Consider the following 20158-nt stretch of genomic DNA (forward strand, 5'->3'; position numbering starts at 1 on the left):
AGGGCTGACACAGCCTGTAGACGGCTCATCTGGAGAACAGCTGCTGCTAATCACAGGCATTTCACACCCACACCTGAGGAGGAATGAAAACGAGGTGGCAGCTGAACAAAAAAGCCAATTAACATAAGCCACAGAAACCAAGGTTACCTTGGATCATATTTATGTCAGATGGATTGATAGGGGCCGCCAGCATCTTCACATGGACATCTGATCCTCCCACAGCAGCTAGCTCCAGGTTCTTGAGTCTAAGCACAAAGCCAAACGGAGATGTTCATGTCATCCAGGCTAGATTGGGTGTTTCGCTCAACTCATCTCCCCAAAGTAGGTCAGGCAACATTTCTGAGCTGCCATGTGTGCCCAGGAATTATAGTTCTGTTATAAAAGAGAGGTACCATAAGAAATCAGTACAGAAGGCTGGGCGTGGTGGCTTATGCCTGTAATCCCAGCACTTTGGAAGGCTGAGACAGGCGGATCACCTGAGGTCAGGAGTTCAAGACCAGCCTGGCCAACATGGCGAAAACCTGTCTCTACTAAAATAAAAAAATTAGCCGGGCATGGTGGTGGGTGCTTGTAATCTCAGCTACTCGGGCGGTTGAGGCAGAATAATTGCTTGAATGTGGGAGGCAGAGATTGTAGTGAGGTGAGATTGTGCCATCCATCCTGGGTGACAAAGCAAAACTTTGTCTCAAAAAAAAAAAAAAAAGAAATCAACATAGGATACAGGTTGACTCTCATTAACCACAAGTGGAAAATCTACAGTGTTTTTCTTTTTTTTTTTTGTTAAAGACAGAGTCTCACTGTGTCGCCCAGGCTGGAGTACAATGGCGCAATCTCGGCTCACTGCAACCTCTGCCTCCCGGGTTCAAGTGATTCTCCTGCCTCAGCCTCCCAAGAAGCTGGGACTGTAGGTGCTTGCCACCATGCCCAGCTAATTTTTTTTTAAAAATTTTTAGTAGATGGGGTTTCACTATGTTGGCCAGGCTGGTCGTGAACTCCTGACCTTGTGATCCGCCTTCCTCGGCCTCCTAAAGTGTTGGGATTACAGGTGTGAGCCACTGCACCTGGCCTTTCAACCCCACTGCCCTCTCTGGGACAGGAAACCTCTGCTGGCCTAGATGAGCCCTGTGTTTCCCAAAACTCGCTTGGTTATAAGAATTACCTGGTATGTTCATGGATATAAATCATCAGGCCTACCTCTCAATTACTGAGCCAGAATCTCCAGATGAGGGCACCCCAAGTAGTTCTTACCAACAGGCATACCTGGGAAATCCCAGGCTAGCTGACATGTCCTCCACCTGTTTGATTTTATTCTTGGTCGTAATATATACAGGGGAGAGGAGATATTTCTGTTAGTTGCGGAGTGTGGGGGTAATGGGGAGATGGCTTATGTAGTTCACAAAGACCTCTATGGGTGGCCGTGATTCACTCTGAGTGATGTCCCTTCTGGAGGAGGATTCTTGTCTGGCAGAAAGGACCCTGGGTGGAGGGCTAAGGGTCCTGGGCGTAAAGCTCAACCACAGGATGCCTGGGTCACCATGGGCAAGTTTCTTCTCTGCTCTAGGCCTCTGTTTCTCCATTTGTAAAACAGAGTTGCAGTAGTGGTTTGAACCTGATCCCCTCTGGGAGCCTTTTCCATGTTAAGTCAGTGGTAAGTCCCTCTGCTTGTGGTGGGTCTTGGACACCACGGTGGCAACATCTTTATCCCACTGAAACTTTGCTTAATGGGCAAAACCTGCAAGAAAGCTTTTGAGGGAGGCCAAGTTGCAATGTACATGTGTTACTTTTGTTATTTCAAAAAAGTTTTTTTAAAAAGGAGATCTGCCAACCAGATAGTACTGGTCAGTGTACTAGACCCAAGGGGCCTGTGACTTTTTAATCACCAGTGACTGCTTTCTTTCTTTCTCCACACCCCTAAGATTTCATGTTTGCAATGTTTCTCTCTGCCCAAATGCATTTATTAAGTAATAATTCATTTTTACTTACCCAAGACACATAAAACTGCCAACAAGAGGTTCTTAGCATTAGGCAACAGTATCACCAAACTAAGCTGATGTAATTCCACCTACTTCCTGCAGAAATCTGACCTTTTAATTACACCGCAGGTTTGATCTTGTGGTAAAAGTGTGATTTTCTAGAAATGTTTAATAATAGCTGGGTGCGGGGGCTCACGCCTGTAATCCCAGCACTTTGGGAGGCTGAGGTGGATGCATCACGAGGTCAGGAGGTCGAGACCAGCCTGGTCAACCTAGTGAAACCCCATCTCTACTAAAAATACAAAAATTAGCCAGGTGTAGTGGTGTGTGCCTGTAGTCCCAGCTACTCAATTAAGGAATGTATGTATTTACACATAGCTGGAGGATGGGGAGTCCTTGCAATAGTAATAACTACTGTTTATTCAGTGCTTACCAGTCAGGCACACTGCTAAGTGCTTTACCTGCCAGCTCTCCTATTACAACAGCTCTCATACTATTGTTCTGCTTTTACAGCTGAGGAACAAAGGCTCTAAGAGGTAAATAACTTGCTCACGGCCACTACAAAGTAGCAAGTGGCTGACCTGATTTGAACCTGGCAGTGTGATCTAGAGAAGCCAGCAGGTAAGGTGCTGACCCCACACCAAGCAGAGGGCAGTGAAATGAGCACAGGCTGGACCGGCTGTAGTTGCCTTATGGGGAGAGGGAGGGAGCGCTAACAGGTGGGCGCGAAGCAAGGAGGCATCAGCCCAGATAGTGATGTTTCACTCTCAATGTGTGTATTAAGTCTGCATTCAAAAGAAAAATCCTGCCCAGAGCAAATGGATTTTGGACTAGCTGCCCCTTTATATTATCCACAGCGCTTCTCTCCTCCATTTTCACAGATCATCAGAGGTTTTCTGTAAGCTGACAAAGTTCATGTGCTCAAGCTGTTTAAAGATATTTTTTTCTACACATTTTCTATACGTTCTTCCTACAGCCCAGAATGTTTCTTCCACAGCTTCTCTATGAAGTGAGGAATTCAACTCACCCTTCAAGGCCCAGTTCAAAGTTTACTTCCCTTAAGACATCTTTCAACCCTCCTCCTAGTCCAGGAAAAAAAAAAAAATCACTTGCTCGATGCTCCCATTGTACAGAATTATACATCATGCTATTTATGACTATCTCATATGAGTTTACTAATGTTTAGTTTGTGAAGCCATTTCATACATTTTTGTCAATTGATCAGGAGAAGACATAGGTTCACAATCCCTTTTCTGAAACTCTTGGGGCCATGTGTTATCTACATACCCACTGGGGGCTGCTGCAGCACCCTGTGATCAGACACATGAATGTTTCTGCAGCAAAATGTAGGAATACTCATGCTAAGTGAGATGAATAAAGACCACATAAAAACCTCATGTTAGATCAGGTTTCCTTCAAATAAGTTATAGAAAAAAACTGTCAGTTTCCAGAGCTTTCAGGATTTTGGAACCGCAGATGCAAATGCAGACTTGGATTCAGGTCTTTCAGACTCTGAGTTCAGAGCTCTTTTTACTTATCACTTAGTTTTGTTAGCCAGAATGTGTGTGTATGTGCTGTCTCCTTGTTAGACTGTGAGCTCCCAGAGGGCAGAGAACTTTTAGTCTCAACACACTGTTGAATAAATTTCTCACTAGTGAGAAAATGTGGCATAAGTGCCAGTCATGGCCAGGCGTGGTGGCTCACGCCTGTAATCTCAGCATTTTGGGAGGCCGAGGTGGGTGGATTAATTGAGGTCAGGAGTTGGAGACCAGTGGGCAGTGGGGCCAATATGGCGAAACCCCGTCTCTACTAAAAAAAAAAAATACAAAAATTAGCCGGGCGTGGTGGTGTGTTCCTATAGTTCCAGCTACTTGGGAGGCTGAGGCAGGAGAACTGCTTGAACCTGGGAGGCAGAGGTTGAAACAAGTGGAGATCACGCCACTGTACTCCAACCTGAGCGACAAAGTGAGACTCCGTTTCAAAAGAAAAAAAAGTGCCAGTCATTAAGGAAATCAGGGGCAGGGCCCAAACCAAAGGGTCTTAGCTGTTTGTACTTGCTCTTCCTCCTTCTAGGCTGTTTATGAAAATACTCCTGAAAGATGGGCTCAAATAAAGATGGAGATTATCCCTAAGGGCATTCAGTCTAGGCATATACATTACATGTGCAGCGAGACTACACTTCTTAAAAATCTAGATGCCTGTGGTCAAGATGAGAATACAGGTAGATCTCAGTTCACAGATGATGGGTAGAGCACGGATCTGGAGTGAAGCAGGCAGCCCTGGGTTTGAATCCTACCTTGGTCATTTATCAGCTAGATACACCTCAGAATATTCCCTTGTAAAATGGGATAACATGAGAACTCAGTTCACAGGATTACATGAGTTAATGTATGTAAAGCATTTATGGTAGTACCTACACAGTAGATGCTGAAGAAATGGCAGCTGTTATCAGTTGTGGGAATATCCAAGCAAACCTTTGAAACAATTCCCTGGTTATACCTCTGAAAAGAATCACTGAGTCACTGAAAGAAAGACAGCAACTTTTTGGAAAATTCAAGTAAATGTAATTCAACAAATATTTACTGACAGTGAAAGTGCCAGATACTGTGCCAAGGGGCTTCATGATGAATAAAGGTGGGCATGGTAGCAAGCATCTGTAGTCCCAGCTGCTTGGGAGGCTGAGGAAGGAGAGTTGCTTGTGCTCAGGAGTTCAAGGCTAGTATGTACCATCATCACACCTGTGAATGACCACTGCACTCTAGCCTTGGCAACAGGAGACCCTGTCTCAGGAAAAAATAAATAAATAAAACAAATCCCCTTCTCAGGGCCTTGATGGACTGGGAACGCATCCATGGAAACACTGGGAGAAGGGCTGTAACAGAAGGAGGCTTGTGGTGCTAAAGTTGGCTGACAGTGTCCAGCCTGGTGGGAGGAAGAAAACAGAAGATTCGAAAAGGGTTTTTGGAAGAAAGGATACCATAATTTGAAGGATAAATAGGCATTTACAGGGTGGATGGAGAAAAGACAAAAGGTTTTCCTGCCGGAGGGAATGACAAAGAATCTGACCCAGGAGTAGACCAGGCAACAGGTGTAATATGCATAAGAGCCATGAGAATGGAGAGAAGGATTCAGTAACGTAAAATCTTTTAAATAAGCACACTAATGTCACTTGGTGACCAGTTCCATGTGGCGGGAGGGAAGTCTTTGATGGCTCCCAGGCCTTTGGCTTGGACAACTGAATGCTGAGCTAGGGAGGAAGGAAGAGTAGATTTGGAGAGGGGACACAGGTGACCCGCAGTATGGATACAGAGCAGAGAGTGCTCAGGGCTAGACATATAGAACTGTGAGTTGGCTGGGTGGGTGGAGTCTAGGAGAGTCGAAAAACCTATTCTGGGTGATTTCACTCAACAATGAAATGACAACTTATGTCGATGGCTTACTGAGCTCCAAGTATGCTTAACATTTTATATACATGATGACGTTCAGTCCTCAAAATGCCTATGTGGAGGGTGGTATCACCCAAATTTAAAGCAGAGGAAACTGAGGCTCAGAGAAATAATTTGCTCAAGAGTCTTGATCTTAAGCTAGACTCCAAAATGCAGGCTGTTGAACACTACGCCAGCATTCACTACACTGTGTGTGCTGAATTTTCCTTGGAGATGCTGTTAGGTATTTCTTTTTTTTTTGAGACAGAGTCTTGCTCTGTCACCCAGGCTGGAGTGTAGTGGCGCGATCTCAGCTCACTGCAAGCTCCGCCTCTCAGGTTCATGCCATTCTCCTGCCTCAGCCTCCCCAGCAGTTGGGATTACAGGCGCAAACCGCCACGCCTGGCTAAATTTTTTGTATTTTTAGTAGAGACGGAGTTTCACTGTGTTAGCCAGGATGGTCTCGATCTCCTGACCTTGTGATCTGCCTGCCTTGGCCTCCCAAAGTGCTGGGATTACAGGTGTGAGCCATGGCACCCGGCCTTTTCTTTTTTTTTTTTGAGACAGAGTCTCGCTTTGTCACCCGGACTGGAGTGGTGTGGTGCAATCTGGGCTCACTGCAAGCTCTGCCTCCCAGGTTCAAGGAATTCTCCTGCCTCAGCCTCCTGAGTAGCTGGGATTACAGGTGCATGCCACCATGCTCAGCTAATTTTATTTTTATTTTTTATTTTTAGTAGAGACAGGGTTTCACCATGTTGGTCAGGCTGGTCTCAAACTCCTGACCTCGTGATCCACCTGCCTCGGCCTCCCAAAGTGCTGGGATTACAGGCGTGAGCCACCACGCCTGGCTGTTAGGTATTTCCTGGGATCCAATTGGTTTGGGAAATGCTGCCTACTAAGCCCCTTTTCTAAGATTCTGACTACACGTTAGTCATAAAGGCTCTGAGAAGTCCCCGAATAAAGAAACCCATGTGGCCTGTGTCATCCAGAGCTTTCCAGATTTAACGCGGGCTAGGAACACTACAATATTTTCACAGCGCAGCCTGCCCCAAACAGCAGTTTGAGAAACCATGCTCTGGGCCCCTGGTTCTCTTCTTTGTCTTCTGGGAAGCCCAGCAGCTCTGTCATTTGAGAGTCACCGAAGTGGGAGGAAGGAGAGTGAAGAGGGCCAAGCAGGGGTGAGGGTCTAGGAGATGGGAAGTTAAGTTGAAGCTACAAACACAGGTGGATGGTGGCGGGGGCTGGCCCCACGCTTGCTGCAAGCCTGGGGGTCAAGGGGTCCAGATGCCTCTCACCAGGGAGGCCAGCCTTGGCCTGCCCCAGGGAATGCCATCAATACCACAGGCACTGTTGTTCCCGCAGACAGTGCTAACCACGTCGTCAAGGATACCATTCTGCTGAGACAGGAGGGAAAACAGGGACCAAGTCTGAATTCCAAGAGTTAAACCTCTAGTGTAATGACAGCAATTTCTTCCCCGTTCTTAAAAAAAAAAACTCACTAAAGGAAACAGTGGCTATGTTTTGGAGTACAAATGAGGCACCCAACCCAGCCTGGCTAGATCTCAAATTGCTTTCCCCATACCGTTTGCGTCCTCCCTCTGTGAGTGTAATGGCGCCATGCAACTTGAGGGGATGCCACTGTCCTTAATCAACAGATCCCAGCCTGGATAAGGTCACAATGGCTCCTTTGAGGCCAAGGCTGTACACCTGTGATGCCATATGAAGTACAAGGGAGACAAAAGCAGGCAGAAGAAAGAGCCTTTTGAGAGGGGGGAAAAGAGGCCAGTACCCCGGAGACTGGCACAGTTATACTTGCTGTGTAAGGTGGGCATTAGCTAGCTCTGCTGAGATATCCTTCCTGCGTTTCACATTTAATTAGCAATCATTTGTACTTATCTTTCATCTTTTACTCAATCACATCAAACAGTCAATATCATTTCGAGCAGGAAGAACAGGTAGGGAGAAATTGTCACTAGCCAGAGACTTTCTCATCTACTTAGTACAGAACCAAGAATGTTTGTGTCATCACAGGGCACTGGGTGAATGTAACTGACCCTCATGTGGTCCTCCCCATCTGTCTGCGGTCCCCTGGTCACCAAGCTGCCTTCTGTGATTCAGTGAAATGCCTGGTGTGCTAGGTACATTGTTCTGGGATTTGACTAATAATTAATAAGCAGGGCACAACTAGGCAATTGTGAAGGAATGAAGTTCCTCAGCTCACAGCTTGTAAGGGCCTGGCTTCCTGGGAAATAAGGGAGTCCTGGGCTCTCAGGGAGAGCTCCTTTACTTGAGCAAAGCTCCTTTGTTCCACGTGGTTCAGTGTGGTGGACACAACCACACCTCCCTGCACCTCTTACGGCTTTCAGGACTCCCACCATTCAGGACTCATTTTTCGGCTCTTTAGCACAATCATTTTGAACCGAAAGAATCAGAAACTTAGGGCAACTTCTGGAAGTTTCTACCCAGTTAGCAAAGAAACCTTCTCAATCCCCTACTTTCCCTAAACTAAGAGGACCAGAAAGTCTGCGGGCCCCATGATATTCTACATCTGCTGACACTCCACTACAAGGGAGTTGCAGTGTCTGTCACTCAGCTTGCACAGTCCCTGCCTGCCTGCAAGCTGCTTGGATCTCTTTGACAGGTAAAAACACAACCATGCAGCTCCTGTCTGGCTGGAGGCTGGGAGGGCTATTGATTGTGTAATCAAGGGCCAAGGGCCAAGGGCCAAGGGCCAAGGGAGGGTCCCTGGTGAAATCTTGTGCCCAGGATCCCAGATTTCAAGTCAAACCGTTGCTCCCTGGAGGCTGCTGGAACAACCATTGGTGAGCAGGCAGTCAATGCCTGCGCTACTTTCATAGAATTGTCAGAGCTGGACAATTGTTGAAGCAAAGAGGTTTCACGTCTCATGATAATTTCCATGGCTGCAGTGTTATGCTGAGAAGGATGTTGAGGGCCCATCTTGTCTTGGCAGGAAGAGCGTTATCTGGGGAGAATGTGATAAAGAGGAGTGTACGTTTTGAGGTCTATAGAAAGGAACTGTGAAGGTCTGCGTGGGGACAGCACACATACCCGTATTTACCACTGCTGACCTTGGTCACTCTTCATTTTATCAAGGAGTAACTGAAGATAATTGGAGACTAACGTGATTTCCTTACTGCTATAATTGGTGGCAGAGGTGGGACTGGAACACAGGCAAGAAACATCCCAAGTCACAGGTTCACCTCGTGTCATCTTTGCTTTTTCTTCTCTAAAATGAGGACCCCTCCCACCTCACCCAGGGTGGGAAAGGCCAGTTCATCCCAGAGAGCTGCTAGGAGAGGGCAAGAGACAACTTGGAGTGGCACCGAGGGGCAGCTTTCCTCCCGGCCTCTCTGGACGGAGGGAAAACCCCAGTCTTTTGTGTAATTCCTGGGGGTGTGCCTGCAGCTTTCACCTTCAGCGGCAACAATGAGAAAATCAGGGTAGCACGGCTTGGCCCTAAACTCCACAGCCTAGTCTGAAGGCCCGATGGAAGGTAATGTACGAGTTACAGAATGTGGAATCTGCTTAGGCTTGAGCCCTGTGATCTGAAGGTAGTCCCCTCTGAGCTGGTTTCAGCAGACACCTTTCTCACAGGATTACATATGAGTGCACAGTGGGCAGTCAACAAATACGGACCGATCAGACACACCATGTTTTCTCTTCCCTCGGGGTCTTTGCACATGTAGGTTCCTCTGCTTGGGACGTTCCTCCACTTTCCTGCTCACTGGATCTCTGGGGCACTCAGTTTACACCCTGTCTCTTCAGAGAACACTCTGACTACCCCGAGGGGGTTAGGCACCCCTCTTCTGGGTGTCCACAGCACTCTGAACATATCCTATCACAGCATTTACACCACTGGACGATGGTGGCCTTTCTCCTGGACTAGGCTGTGAGGCTCTGAGGGTAACGACCACAACAGATTCAACTCTGTACCCTCAGTGGCTTGCACTCAGTAAACTCTCAAAGAATACATGCTGGCCAACTTACTACATCCATGCCTTCTGTTCCCACTCCATTCATGGCCACAATAAAGGGCTCTAAACAGAGCACCAAACCCAGAATGCGATTTTTTTTCCCCAAAGTACTAAAATTTGGGTTTAACAATCAAGTCACCTGCAGTTTTGCTTTATATTAACTGTAAAAAGAAGAAATTCCTGAGAGTAAACAGTGCCCTATAGTGAGAATGGATAGCCTGGGGCCCCACTACCTGCTCCTCCAAAGTCTATCTGGCTTAAGACAGAATGGGGAGGCTGGACGCAGTGGCTCACACCTGTAATCCCAGCACTTTGGGAGGCTGAGGTGGGCAGATCATCTGAGGTGGAGTTCAAGACCAGCCTGGCCAACAGGGCGAAACCCCGCCTCTATTAAAAATAAAAAAAATTAGCTGGGCATGGTGGCACGCACCTGTAATCCCAGCTACTCAGGAGGCTGAGGCAGGAGAATCACTTGAACTTGGGAGGTGGAGGTTGCAGTGAGCCAAGATCGCACCACTGCACTCCAGCCTGGGGGACAGAGCCAGACTCTATCTCAAAAAAGAAACAAAAACAAAAAGACAGAATGGGTATACGTCCACGGGTTTTCTAGCTCATTTTCATTTTTGTACTAGCAGCAGGCAGGTGAGAAAGCCAAGATGATCAGGATGCTGTTTTACAAAAGCCTCGGGATCCTGAAAAGGGGAAGAGACAGAGAATGGTATTTCTAAAGTTTCCCAAGGTTGGGGCTGCCCTTTATATAGCATAGGAACTTGGGGTTACCTGAATGACCTACAATTTCACCTTCTCTTCTAAGCTTTTTCCCAATTTTATAGTCCATCTCATTCTCAAAAATCATTTGAGATCTTGGGAGGTTGAGGCAGGAGGATCGCTTGAGCTCAGGCGTTTGAGATCATCTTGGGCAACATGGTGAAACCCCATCTATATATTTTATTTAATATATTTTTTAAAGTTTATTTAAAAAATAATTTGAGGTGACTGCTATTGTTTCCTCAGGCCTATGTCTATATCAAGGACTTTTAATAAAGAAGGGACATCCTAGCTGTATGATCTTGGATAAGTGCCTTTCAATCTACTTGAGCTTCAATTTCGTTATCTGTAAAGTGGAAGTAACAATAATCAAACTGGATTGTTGTGATTTATATATAGGCGGCATTTAGCCCAATGCTTGCTATACAGCTTTTCAATAAATGAAAGCTGGTTTCACCAGAAGATCCAGAGAATGGTAAAGTTCTGAGGGGACTTTCAGGAAAAAAAGAAGGCAAGAGAAGAACTAAGGGGTTTCTGGGAACTATCTTTTTTTTTTTTTTTTTGAGACAGAATCTCACTTTGTCGCCGAGGCTGGAGTGCAGTGCTGCTATCTCTGCTCACTGCAACCTCCGCCTCCTGGGTTCAAGCAATTCTCCCGCCTCAGTCTCCCAAGTAGCTAGGATTACAGGCACGCACCACTGTGCCCAGCTAATTTTTGTATTTTTAGTAGAGACAGGGTTTTGATATGTTGGTCTCGAACTCCTGACCTCTGGTGATCTGCCCGCCTCAGCCTCCCAAAGTTCTGGGATTACAGGCATGAGCCACATCCATGGCCCCTGGGTTTCTGGGAACTATCTGATAGGGAATCTAGAACTCTGCACAAGGGACAGTGGCTATGGAGAACTCTGAAATTTCTCAAATGTTTGTCATTCTTCTGCACAGTCTTTACTTACATCCGCAGTTTAATCTTTTAAATAAAAAAGGCCCAAATACTTATTTAGGGGACCCCATTTTGGAAGAAAGGGAAAGAAATTAAGCAACAGGGGAAAATGGCTTAGGAGAGAACAGCAGCAATGTTTGGAGGCCAACAGGAATGAAAACAGGGACGTGAGAACAGGAGAAACCTGGAGGCCTCCTTTTGAGAAGTCAGACCTGAGCAGGCTGTTCCTCATTCCTTCCCTCCTGCTTGCAGAGGTGTGGCCCACAGCGCAAGCATCACAAACCACACTAGTTCTGACAATGCTCTGTTCAGACTCTAGGTAGTCCCATGACCCCTACCTGGTGTAACCTGACCCAGACACCTAGTTACCAGGATGTGTAAAGGACACCTGATTCTTTCTGTGACAGTGTGGTTACCCTAAACCTCGAAGACATGACTACAAAGAGAATCCCAGTCTCTGGCTTCAGTCCATATGAGAACAAGTAAAGCCGCCTGAATCTGGGTCAGAAAGGAAAGTTGCCCTTCTGGAGCACGGGGAGAATTACTGCTTGTCTGACAATCTATCCATAGGGCAGTGGTTCTCAAGCCTGGCCTGGGCAGCAGAGACACCTGGAGAGCTTTGAAAAAAACAGATGCTCCAAGCCAGCATCTTGGTACCTACTAAGTACCTCAGGAGTGGGGCCTAGGAATATGTACGGTAGTTTCTAAAAGCACTACAGGTCAAGCTGGGTGTGGTGGTACACACCTGCAATCCCTGCTACTCAGGAGGCTGAGGCAGGAGGATCCCTTGAGCCCAGGAGTTCAAGACCAGCCTGGGCAACATAGCTTGCTCTCATCTCAAAATAAATAAATAAATATATAAAAAATAAAAGCTGTCTGGTATTTTATGTGGGCAAATACAAAAAATAAAAGCACTACAAATGGTGACTGTGCTGTGAAGCCAAAGTTGAATATAATGCTTTGTGGAAGTATCTTTTTTTTTTTTTTGAGAGGAAGTCTTGCTCTGTCATCCAGGTTAAAGTTCAATGGTGCGATCTCGGCTCACTGCAACCTCTGCCTCCCGGTTCAGGCAATTCTCCTGCCTCAGTCTCCCGAGTAGCTGGGACTACAGGCGTGCACCACCGTACCCAGCTAATTTTTGTATTTTCAGTAGAGACAGGGTTTCGCCATGATCTGCCCACGTCAGCCTCCCAAAGTGCAGGGATTACAGGCATGAGCCACCGCGCCCGGCTGGAAGTATCATGTTTTGAACTAGAGGGAAATTACTGAAGTTCCACAGAAGGAAATAATAGAAGCTGTCTTTTTATTTATTTATTTTTTTCCCAAGTGGCATCTGCAAACAGACCAGTCTGTTTCAGCTTCTTTGGCTCTCCAAGAGGAGGGAATCAATTAGGAGGCAACTGCATTCAGCTGAACTTTTCCAGGCCTTCCTCATCACCACAGCCGAACTTAATAACAGGTACACTTTTTCCGGAAATTTAGATTTAGATTGAACTAACATTTTAGGAGCACCTGTTTTGTAGCAGGTCCTGCTGCAGACACAAACTACAAGTCCGTGGGAGAGACACTATGTTGTTCTCATTTGGTGTACGTTCCTGGAAATGAAGGAGTGTTCATCAGAGCTGTACCAGTTCCTTACAACACAGTCCTTAGTGAGACGTCTTCCCTGACACAATGCTTTATTACCTGCGATCAACATACAATTTGGAGTTTACTGACTGATGTGTCTTCTTGACATTCTTTTCAATTTCTGTAATGCTGGATGTGGCTAGGCTGATTGCATGACCTTGAATTTATCTGAGGCTTATCCTCACAACCTGTCAAAACATCTAGCTTGAATTTTTTTTTTTTTGAGATGGAGTCTCGCTCTGTCACCCAGGCTGGAGTGCAGTGGTGCAATCTCGGCTCACTGCAACCTCCGCCTCCTCGGTTCAAGTGATTCCCCTGCCTCAGCCTCCTGAGCAGCGGGGATTACAGGCGCCTACCACCAAGCCTGGCTAATTTTTTTGTATTTTTAGTAGAGATGGGGTTTCGCCACGTTGGCCAGGCTGGTCTAGAACTCGTGATCTCAGGTGATCCACCGACCTCAGGTGATCCACCCGCCTCAGCCTCCCTAAGTGCTGGGATTACAGGTGTGAGCCACTGTGACCAGCTCTAGCCCAAATTTTAACCATTAAAGTAATACCACATTTGCCTATCCTTTGGAAAATAATCAAACTATTTGCTGGGAACCAAAGAGTTAAAAAGAAGATACTGCACAAGAGTATGCAGGTGTTTTTTGGTGGAGAGCACTGCACAGATCTTAGCTGATTACCACTATGAACTTTGTCTGTACTGTCTCCATTTTTAAAGATGATGAAACCAAGGCTCAGAGAACCTCAGTAACTTGCCAAGTGCAAAGCTAGGACAAGGATTTGACCCCAAGTATTCTGATTCTCAGACCTGTGCTTTTGCCTTAGCTCCACTTCAGTGGCCCGATAGCCCTTCTGAATGGCTATTTATGTGCAGATTTATAATGGTTGGCAACTGACATACTGTTTTTATCAACCACATGCACAAAGCATGAAATAAGATCCAACAGACTTTTAGGAAGACAAAGTCATAAAAGTAACGAGAGGTTGAGTGACTTCTCTAAGACCAAACAGCTAGTAAGAGGTTGAGCCTATATTTGACCAAACATAGATACTTGGGTCTGTATGGCACCAAAGCAGCTCTTTTTATAAGCCAAGATGCATATACGGTGGAGTGGAGAGAAACTCACATGAGTTTGGAATCAGAAGCCATGGATTCCAGTCCCGTTCCAATCACTTATTAGCGATATCACTCTGGGCAAGTCCCCTGTCCTCTGGAAACAATGGTCTATGACCTACTCTTTACTGACAAGTGAAGATCCAAATGGACGTAAAAGTATTCTGAAAACTTCTTCCAAAAAATCATAACAGAAGAGTAAGAACTCAGGCAGGTCAGTCAGTCAGACATAGGTTTAAATTCTGACTTTGCCGCTGACTGGCTGTGTGACCTTGGACGAGTGATTTTACCTCTTCTGCCTCAGTTTTCATCTGCAAAATGGGGATAAATCAAGTAACTACCCCAAAACACTGTTGTGACAATTAAATGAGAGCATTCATTTAAACAAGCGATTGCCTGACACAATACTCGATCAATAAACATCAGCCATTCATACCCTGATAATTGCTTCTCGGGTCTTTAGCTACCTTCAAGTACGGTCTTTCTGAGCTACCCAAAGCGCCCTGGGCTTCGGCTTCGTCTTGCTATTCTCTGCCCCCTTCCTCGGACCCTGTCCCTCTCTTCCCAGTCGACAGCTCGTCTTAAAGCCCTCCAGAAACCCCAGTCCCCTTCCCCGGTTTCGGCGCTGTCTCTTACTCGACGACCTTGGCTGGATCCCCGTGGTGCCCATAGACAAGCGCCCGGACCCGGGCAGGCTCGGCGGATGCAGAGTAGGAGGAGGCGGTAGGTCCGTGACAGCCAGAAGCTGGGAGCAGCCTCCGCCACTGCCGGGCGGCGGCTCGCACCCGCCACAGCGTGCTGCAGACCCACATGCTGCCTCCAACCAACACAGAGCCTGACGCCCCCGGCTACGTCATCTTCCAGCGACTGCGCGCCTGCGCCCCGCCCCGCCCCGCTGGGTGACCACTCCCGAACGCTCCCTTTGAAGGGCGTTTCCTTCCTCCGCTGCCCAAGTGGTGGCGCCTCGCTAGAGTGCGTGTGTGTCCGGGGGTGCGGAGCTTGCGAGGCCGCCAAAGCTGCTCTCTCAACAAGGAGAGTCTGGGGCTGGCCCATAGCCGTGTCTACAGCCTGCAGTTTGGTGTTTGATTTGGAGGAAATCATTTACTCTCCCTGGCCTCAGTTTACCCTTCTCCACATAATATATTGAGTGCCCACCGAGCCAGGCTCTTTAAGCTATTATCTAATTTAATCTCCACTACCATGTAACGGCATAGGGAGGCAAAGCTTACTTCCCTACACTGAGGAGAGTACAGGAAAGCTGCTGTGGAGGCAGGAATAGGGGGCTTGGAGTTAGAAAACTTAGGTTCAAATCCTAGCCCTGCCACTTCCTAGCTTGGCCACCATGGGCAAGTGAAACTCTGAACGCATTGTAAAAAACTCTGTTCAGATATAAGACGGGAATCACAAGGAGAAGGGCCCCCTCTCAAAATGCTCACAGTGTAGAAAGGGATTAAGTGGAACACTGGAAAATGCTTGTAAAAAGGTGTAGCCCCATGAAGGATCTAGTCTTATTTTTGGTGTAGGGAAGACATGAACATTACTAAAACCCCAGATGAGCTGTGGCTCATGCCAGAGTGCAATGCTGTAGTCTGAAGAGAGGTGCTCTGGGATGGAGTGGGGTGAGGTGGGGGCTCATGGAGGAGGTGCTGTTGGAGCCAGCCCTGTGATTCAAAATCTTCTGTGTGCATAAAAATAATCCGAGGTCCCATCTTAGACCTACTGAATTAGAATCTTGCGGATGGGGGTTCCAGGAATCTACATCCTTACAAGCTCCCAAGAATATTCTGATGCAGGTGTCCCAGGAAACAGGTTTTAAGATACTGAGCCAGGGCTTTGAAGGATAAGGAAGAGTTCCTTTCTCTGGATTTTATTGACTTGAAGCTTGCCATCGCCAAGCCTTTCCTCTGAGGAAGAGAGCACAGCAAAGTGCTGTGAGCTAGATTCGGACAAACCTGGCTTTGTGTCCTAGCTCTGTCATTTTCCAGTCATTTGATTTTGGACAAGTCACCAGGCCTCTGTGTCTTCATTTCCTTATTCTTAAAATGGAAGGAATACTAGTTATCTGTTTCAAGATAGTTGTGAGGGTCAAATGAGATATTATCCACTTGAAGCATTTCGTACAATGCTTGGCACATGGAAGCATTTGATAAATATTATTGGGGGTTATTGTGATTAAATGAGAAATATCACACATAAAACTCTCAGACTAGGGTCTGGCTCATAATTTGTGCTCACTAAATGTCTGTACTTGTTTTGATTATTAGAGAAAGTTGGTGTCCCATTGTGGGGGAAAGGCTTGGCCCCACATTTATGGGCACACATACGATGACCAGTCCTGCTTATCCTTTTCCCCAGTGACACATAGGCCTATTTGAGCTGGGAAGTACAACATAACCTTCTGTTGTAAGACTCCCTAAGTGACATTGAGATGTCGACATCCTCTTCTTCACCAAACTGGCTTCTCTGAATTTCTGGGGAGCCCAGTCAGGAAGCCTGAAGAATCATCCAGCAAGTCCTTCTCCTTGGGGCTGGACTGTAGCCTCCTATGCATCCCGATAGCCCTCACTTTTAGTCTAGGCCATCTGGGTTCTCGCAGGGGCATAGTTTGAGGACTATTGACTGAGGGGTTCAAGTCCAATTTCCTGGCCTTGCATTCAAGATTCTTTGCACTCTGACTCCCACGCTGTGTTTCCAGCTTCACCTTCTCCTGCTGGACCGTGCATAGCCTGTGATCCAGCTGCATTTGATACCCATCTTCCCCAGTGTGTCTCGTGCCTTTTTTCAGGCCACTCCTTCTGCCTGAAATGCTCTTCCCTGCTTCGAAAACTCCAGGTTCAGATGTCATTTCTCTGATGTTTCACAACTCCCTAGGTCATCTGCTGCTGCCTTTGTGTTTTCTCTGGAGCTGTGTTATGGCCTTTAGTACATCGTCTCTTATTTATTCCCTGCTCCAGGCAAGAGTGGAGCCATGTCTGGTTTATCTCTATGACACCAGCACCCGATATGAGCCTGGCACAGGGTAGGTGTCATAAATATTCCATGAATTGCAGGTAATAGAATTTCCTCATGGCCTAGAACTGTCTGTGGTGCCATCTCCTTTTCCTTAGATTTGGGCTGGTCACTCTGGGCCAGGAATTTCCTTCTTTCAAGGATTATAGAAGTTTGTGGGTTTTTATTTTTTATTTTTGAGACAAGAGTTTCACTCTCGTCGCCCAGGCTGGAGTGCAGTGGGATGATCTTGGCTCACCGCAACCTCCGCCTCCCAGGTTCAAGCAGTTCTCCTGCCTCAGCCTCCCGAGTAGCTGGGATTACAGGTGCCCGCAAGTACGTCCGGTTAATTTTTGTATTTATTTATTTATTTTTTAGTAGAGACAGGGTTTCACCATGCTAGTCAGGCCGGTCTCAAACTCCTGACCTCGCCTCTGCCTCCCAAAATGCTGGGATTACAGGCATGAGCCACTGTGCCTGGCCGAAGTTTGTTGTCTTTTAAAAGTAAAGCAGAGTGTCCTCTTCTCATCTGTCTACCTGTTGCTTGTGTTCTTTCTCCCTCCATTATAGTCTCTGCCGTTTTCCCCTGCGCAAAGAGCAAAGGAATGTGGAATCAGTCAGCTCTGGGTTCAAACCTAGGGCCCACTCTCCTTTTACTAGCTGTGTGATCTTGGGCAAGTGTCATATGCTCTCTGACCCTCAGTTTCCACACCTGTAAAATGGGATCACTGGTAAAACGGTTATGAGGCTTCCTCAAGAGTCCTCTGCAAACAGCACCCTTGGTTGTTTCTTCTGTTCACTGGTTTTCTCTCCTTGAGTTTCCTTTTCTGGATGGGCCCCTCTGGCTCCTCTCTGCTCCAGCATCTTTATATCTTAGTTTCTTCCCTAAGGTTTCCCCTTGATTTCTTCTTGCTTCTGCCTCCCTCTCCCTATTTAATTATCTGTGTCCGATTCTTGCCTGCTCTGTGTCTTTTGGTCCCTTTCCTAATTCAGCGTGGAGCTCATCAGCTCTCACAAGAGAGGAGACTAAGAGCCCAGGAACTCTCAGCTCAACTCTACCTCCTCCAGCCCCAGGGCAGCTTCAAGGTGTGCCCATCTCAGCATGAAGCCAGCTAGGAGAGGGGGCAGGGCACAGGGAGGGCCTCCATATACCTTGAACTTCTATGCTGTGTTCAGTGTCACTGCCCAGGGGTCAGACCCATCTGCCCATGACTTTCCCTACTTCAGCAGTCTTTCTAGCTGGAGCTGTTAAAACAAAACAAAACAAAACAAAACCCAGAGATCAGAACTTATTACTCCTTATTACTCTTCTGCTTAATTACTCCACTTCAGTGGCCACTCGTTGCTCTTAGGGTTGAACCTCAAGCCCCTTCCTTGCTCATAGTTTCCTGCCTGACCTACAGACCCTGCTGACTTATTCAGCTGCACCTGGCTCCCTTCTGCCCCCGACTCACTCCATGCCAGCTGCCTGGCTTCCTTGCAGCTGCTTGTACACACCAGCTCCTGCCTTTGCACAGGCCCCTCTGACTGCAATGTTCCTCCCCACTGATTTGCATGAGGTTATCTCCTTCTCATACTTCAGGTCTCAGTTCAAATGGCACCATGTCACTTCTACAGCAAAGCCCTCTTGGACCACTTATTTAAAGGAGATGCCCCTTCCCTATCTCTTTATCAGTATACTCCCTTGTTTCCTTTAGCATGCATATATTAGATGGTAATGATATATTTATGTACATGTTTGCTGTTGGGCTCTCCCACTAGAATGTAAGCTTCATGAAGGCTAGGACCATTTGCTTTTCATTCATTCCATCCATTCAGTATTTACTGAGCATCAGTTACATGCCAGAGGCTGGGCGCAGTGGCTCATGCCTGTAATCCCAGCACTTTGGGAGGCGGAGGCAGGTGGATCACCTGAGGTCGGGAGTTCCAGACCAGCCTGGCCAACATGGTGAAACCCTGTCGCTACTAAAAATACAAAAATTAGCCAGGCGTGGTGGTGGCTGCCTGTAATCCCAGTTACTTGCGAGGCTGAGGCAGGAGAATTGTTTGAGTCTGGGAGACGGAGGTTGCAGTGAGCCAAGACCGCGCCATTGTACTCCAGCCTGGGCAACAAGAGTGAAACTCCATCCCGAAATAAAATAAAATAAAATAAAATAAAATAAAAAAAATGCCAGATACTGGGCACTGAAATACAAGATGAGTCTTTTCCCAAGGGAGCTTATTTCTAGAGGTGGAGACAGATAATGTATTCATCATATAGCCCATGCTCTGTTTGAGATTGCAGCAATTCCCCTTCCCTTCCCTGTCCCCCCACCACTCTCAAATTTCCTGGTATATGAGACCGTGATAAGGGACATACACCAGAGGGTTTGCTTTTTTTTTTTTTTTTTTTAGTTGTTTACTCTTCTTGTTTTCCCACTGGAATGTAAGATCCATGAGAGTAGGGAATTTTTGTCTCTTTTATATCTCTACCGTAGCCTATAGTAATTGTAGAATAAATGAATAGACGCTAGTAAATATTTGTTGAATGAATAGGTGTCTGGATGGGAGGCAGGTCTCAGCCCCTATTTAATTCAAACCAAACAACCTTGATTCAAATCTTGGTGCTGCCAAATCCTGTTGCATAACAGTATCTATGCAATATAATTGTTGCATACCTAATATATGATGATTAAATGAGTCCACGTGGGTAAAACACATAGAAGGTACCTAGTCTTACATAGTAATGAGCAACGAGTTTGCAGATCACAGTTCAAGGGCTTGTTCTGGGTAGAGGCCCAAATATATTTAACCTGTGTAGCCTGAGGATAGAGTAGGACCAGTGAGGGTTAGTGAGGGTGGTAGACTTGCACGTCGTGAAACGATAAACTTTCTAAAAGCCGGCGTTTCCAAAGCCCCAACCACCGCTCTTGGCAGGTGATGAGCGAGCGCCCTGTTCCTGGAGGTATGTAGAACACGCATTTGAAGGCGCCAAGGTAGAAGGGATTCAGGCATCGGATGGGACAGAGGCCGGGTGTCCCTGGGTCACTGTCCCTGAGAGCGCTGTACGGGAGCTAGGCGTGGGCCATGAGCGTGCTCGCCTGGCAGTATTGGTGCCTGGTCCGTGGAGAGGTCCGTGGGCGTCCAGGCCCAGCCGCGGGGCCTCATGGCGGGGAGGATGCGGGAGCGGGGGAGGGGCGCGCCGGGGCTAGCGGGCGGCCGGACCCGCCTGCAGCACCCGCCGCGGCCAGCAGGGAGCGCCGCGAGACCGCCGAACCCGCGGCCGGGCCTGACGTCAGCGCCCCGCTTGCTCCGGCTCCCGCTCTGGACTCGGCGCCAGTC

The 20158-nt window shown here is 47.2% G+C and overlaps 1 protein-coding gene across 4 annotated transcripts in view; it reads right to left on the bottom strand.

Annotated features, from left to right (window-relative positions):
• Positions 1-14704, bottom strand: part of MECR (mitochondrial trans-2-enoyl-CoA reductase) — a 37137-nt gene extending 22433 nt beyond the window's left edge. For 2 of the 4 annotated variants that reach the window (XM_031666307.1, XM_031666297.1), the window contains exons 1-2: positions 14486-14704; positions 148-245 (exon numbers count right to left, since the gene is read on the bottom strand). In XM_031666307.1, coding sequence (XP_031522167.1) covers positions 148-245; positions 14486-14661 — 274 coding nt within the window. In that variant the 5' untranslated portion in view covers positions 14662-14704. Of the gene's footprint in view, positions 1-147; positions 373-4390; positions 4496-14485 lie in introns of all 4 variants that reach the window. The other 2 variants (XM_031666314.1, XM_031666312.1) reach the window with 2 other exon arrangements.
• Between the last annotated feature and the right edge of the window lie 5454 nt (positions 14705-20158).

This window comes from Papio anubis, chromosome 1, assembly GCF_008728515.1.
Source record: "Papio anubis isolate 15944 chromosome 1, Panubis1.0, whole genome shotgun sequence".
NCBI classification, from domain to species: domain Eukaryota; kingdom Metazoa; phylum Chordata; class Mammalia; order Primates; family Cercopithecidae; genus Papio; species Papio anubis.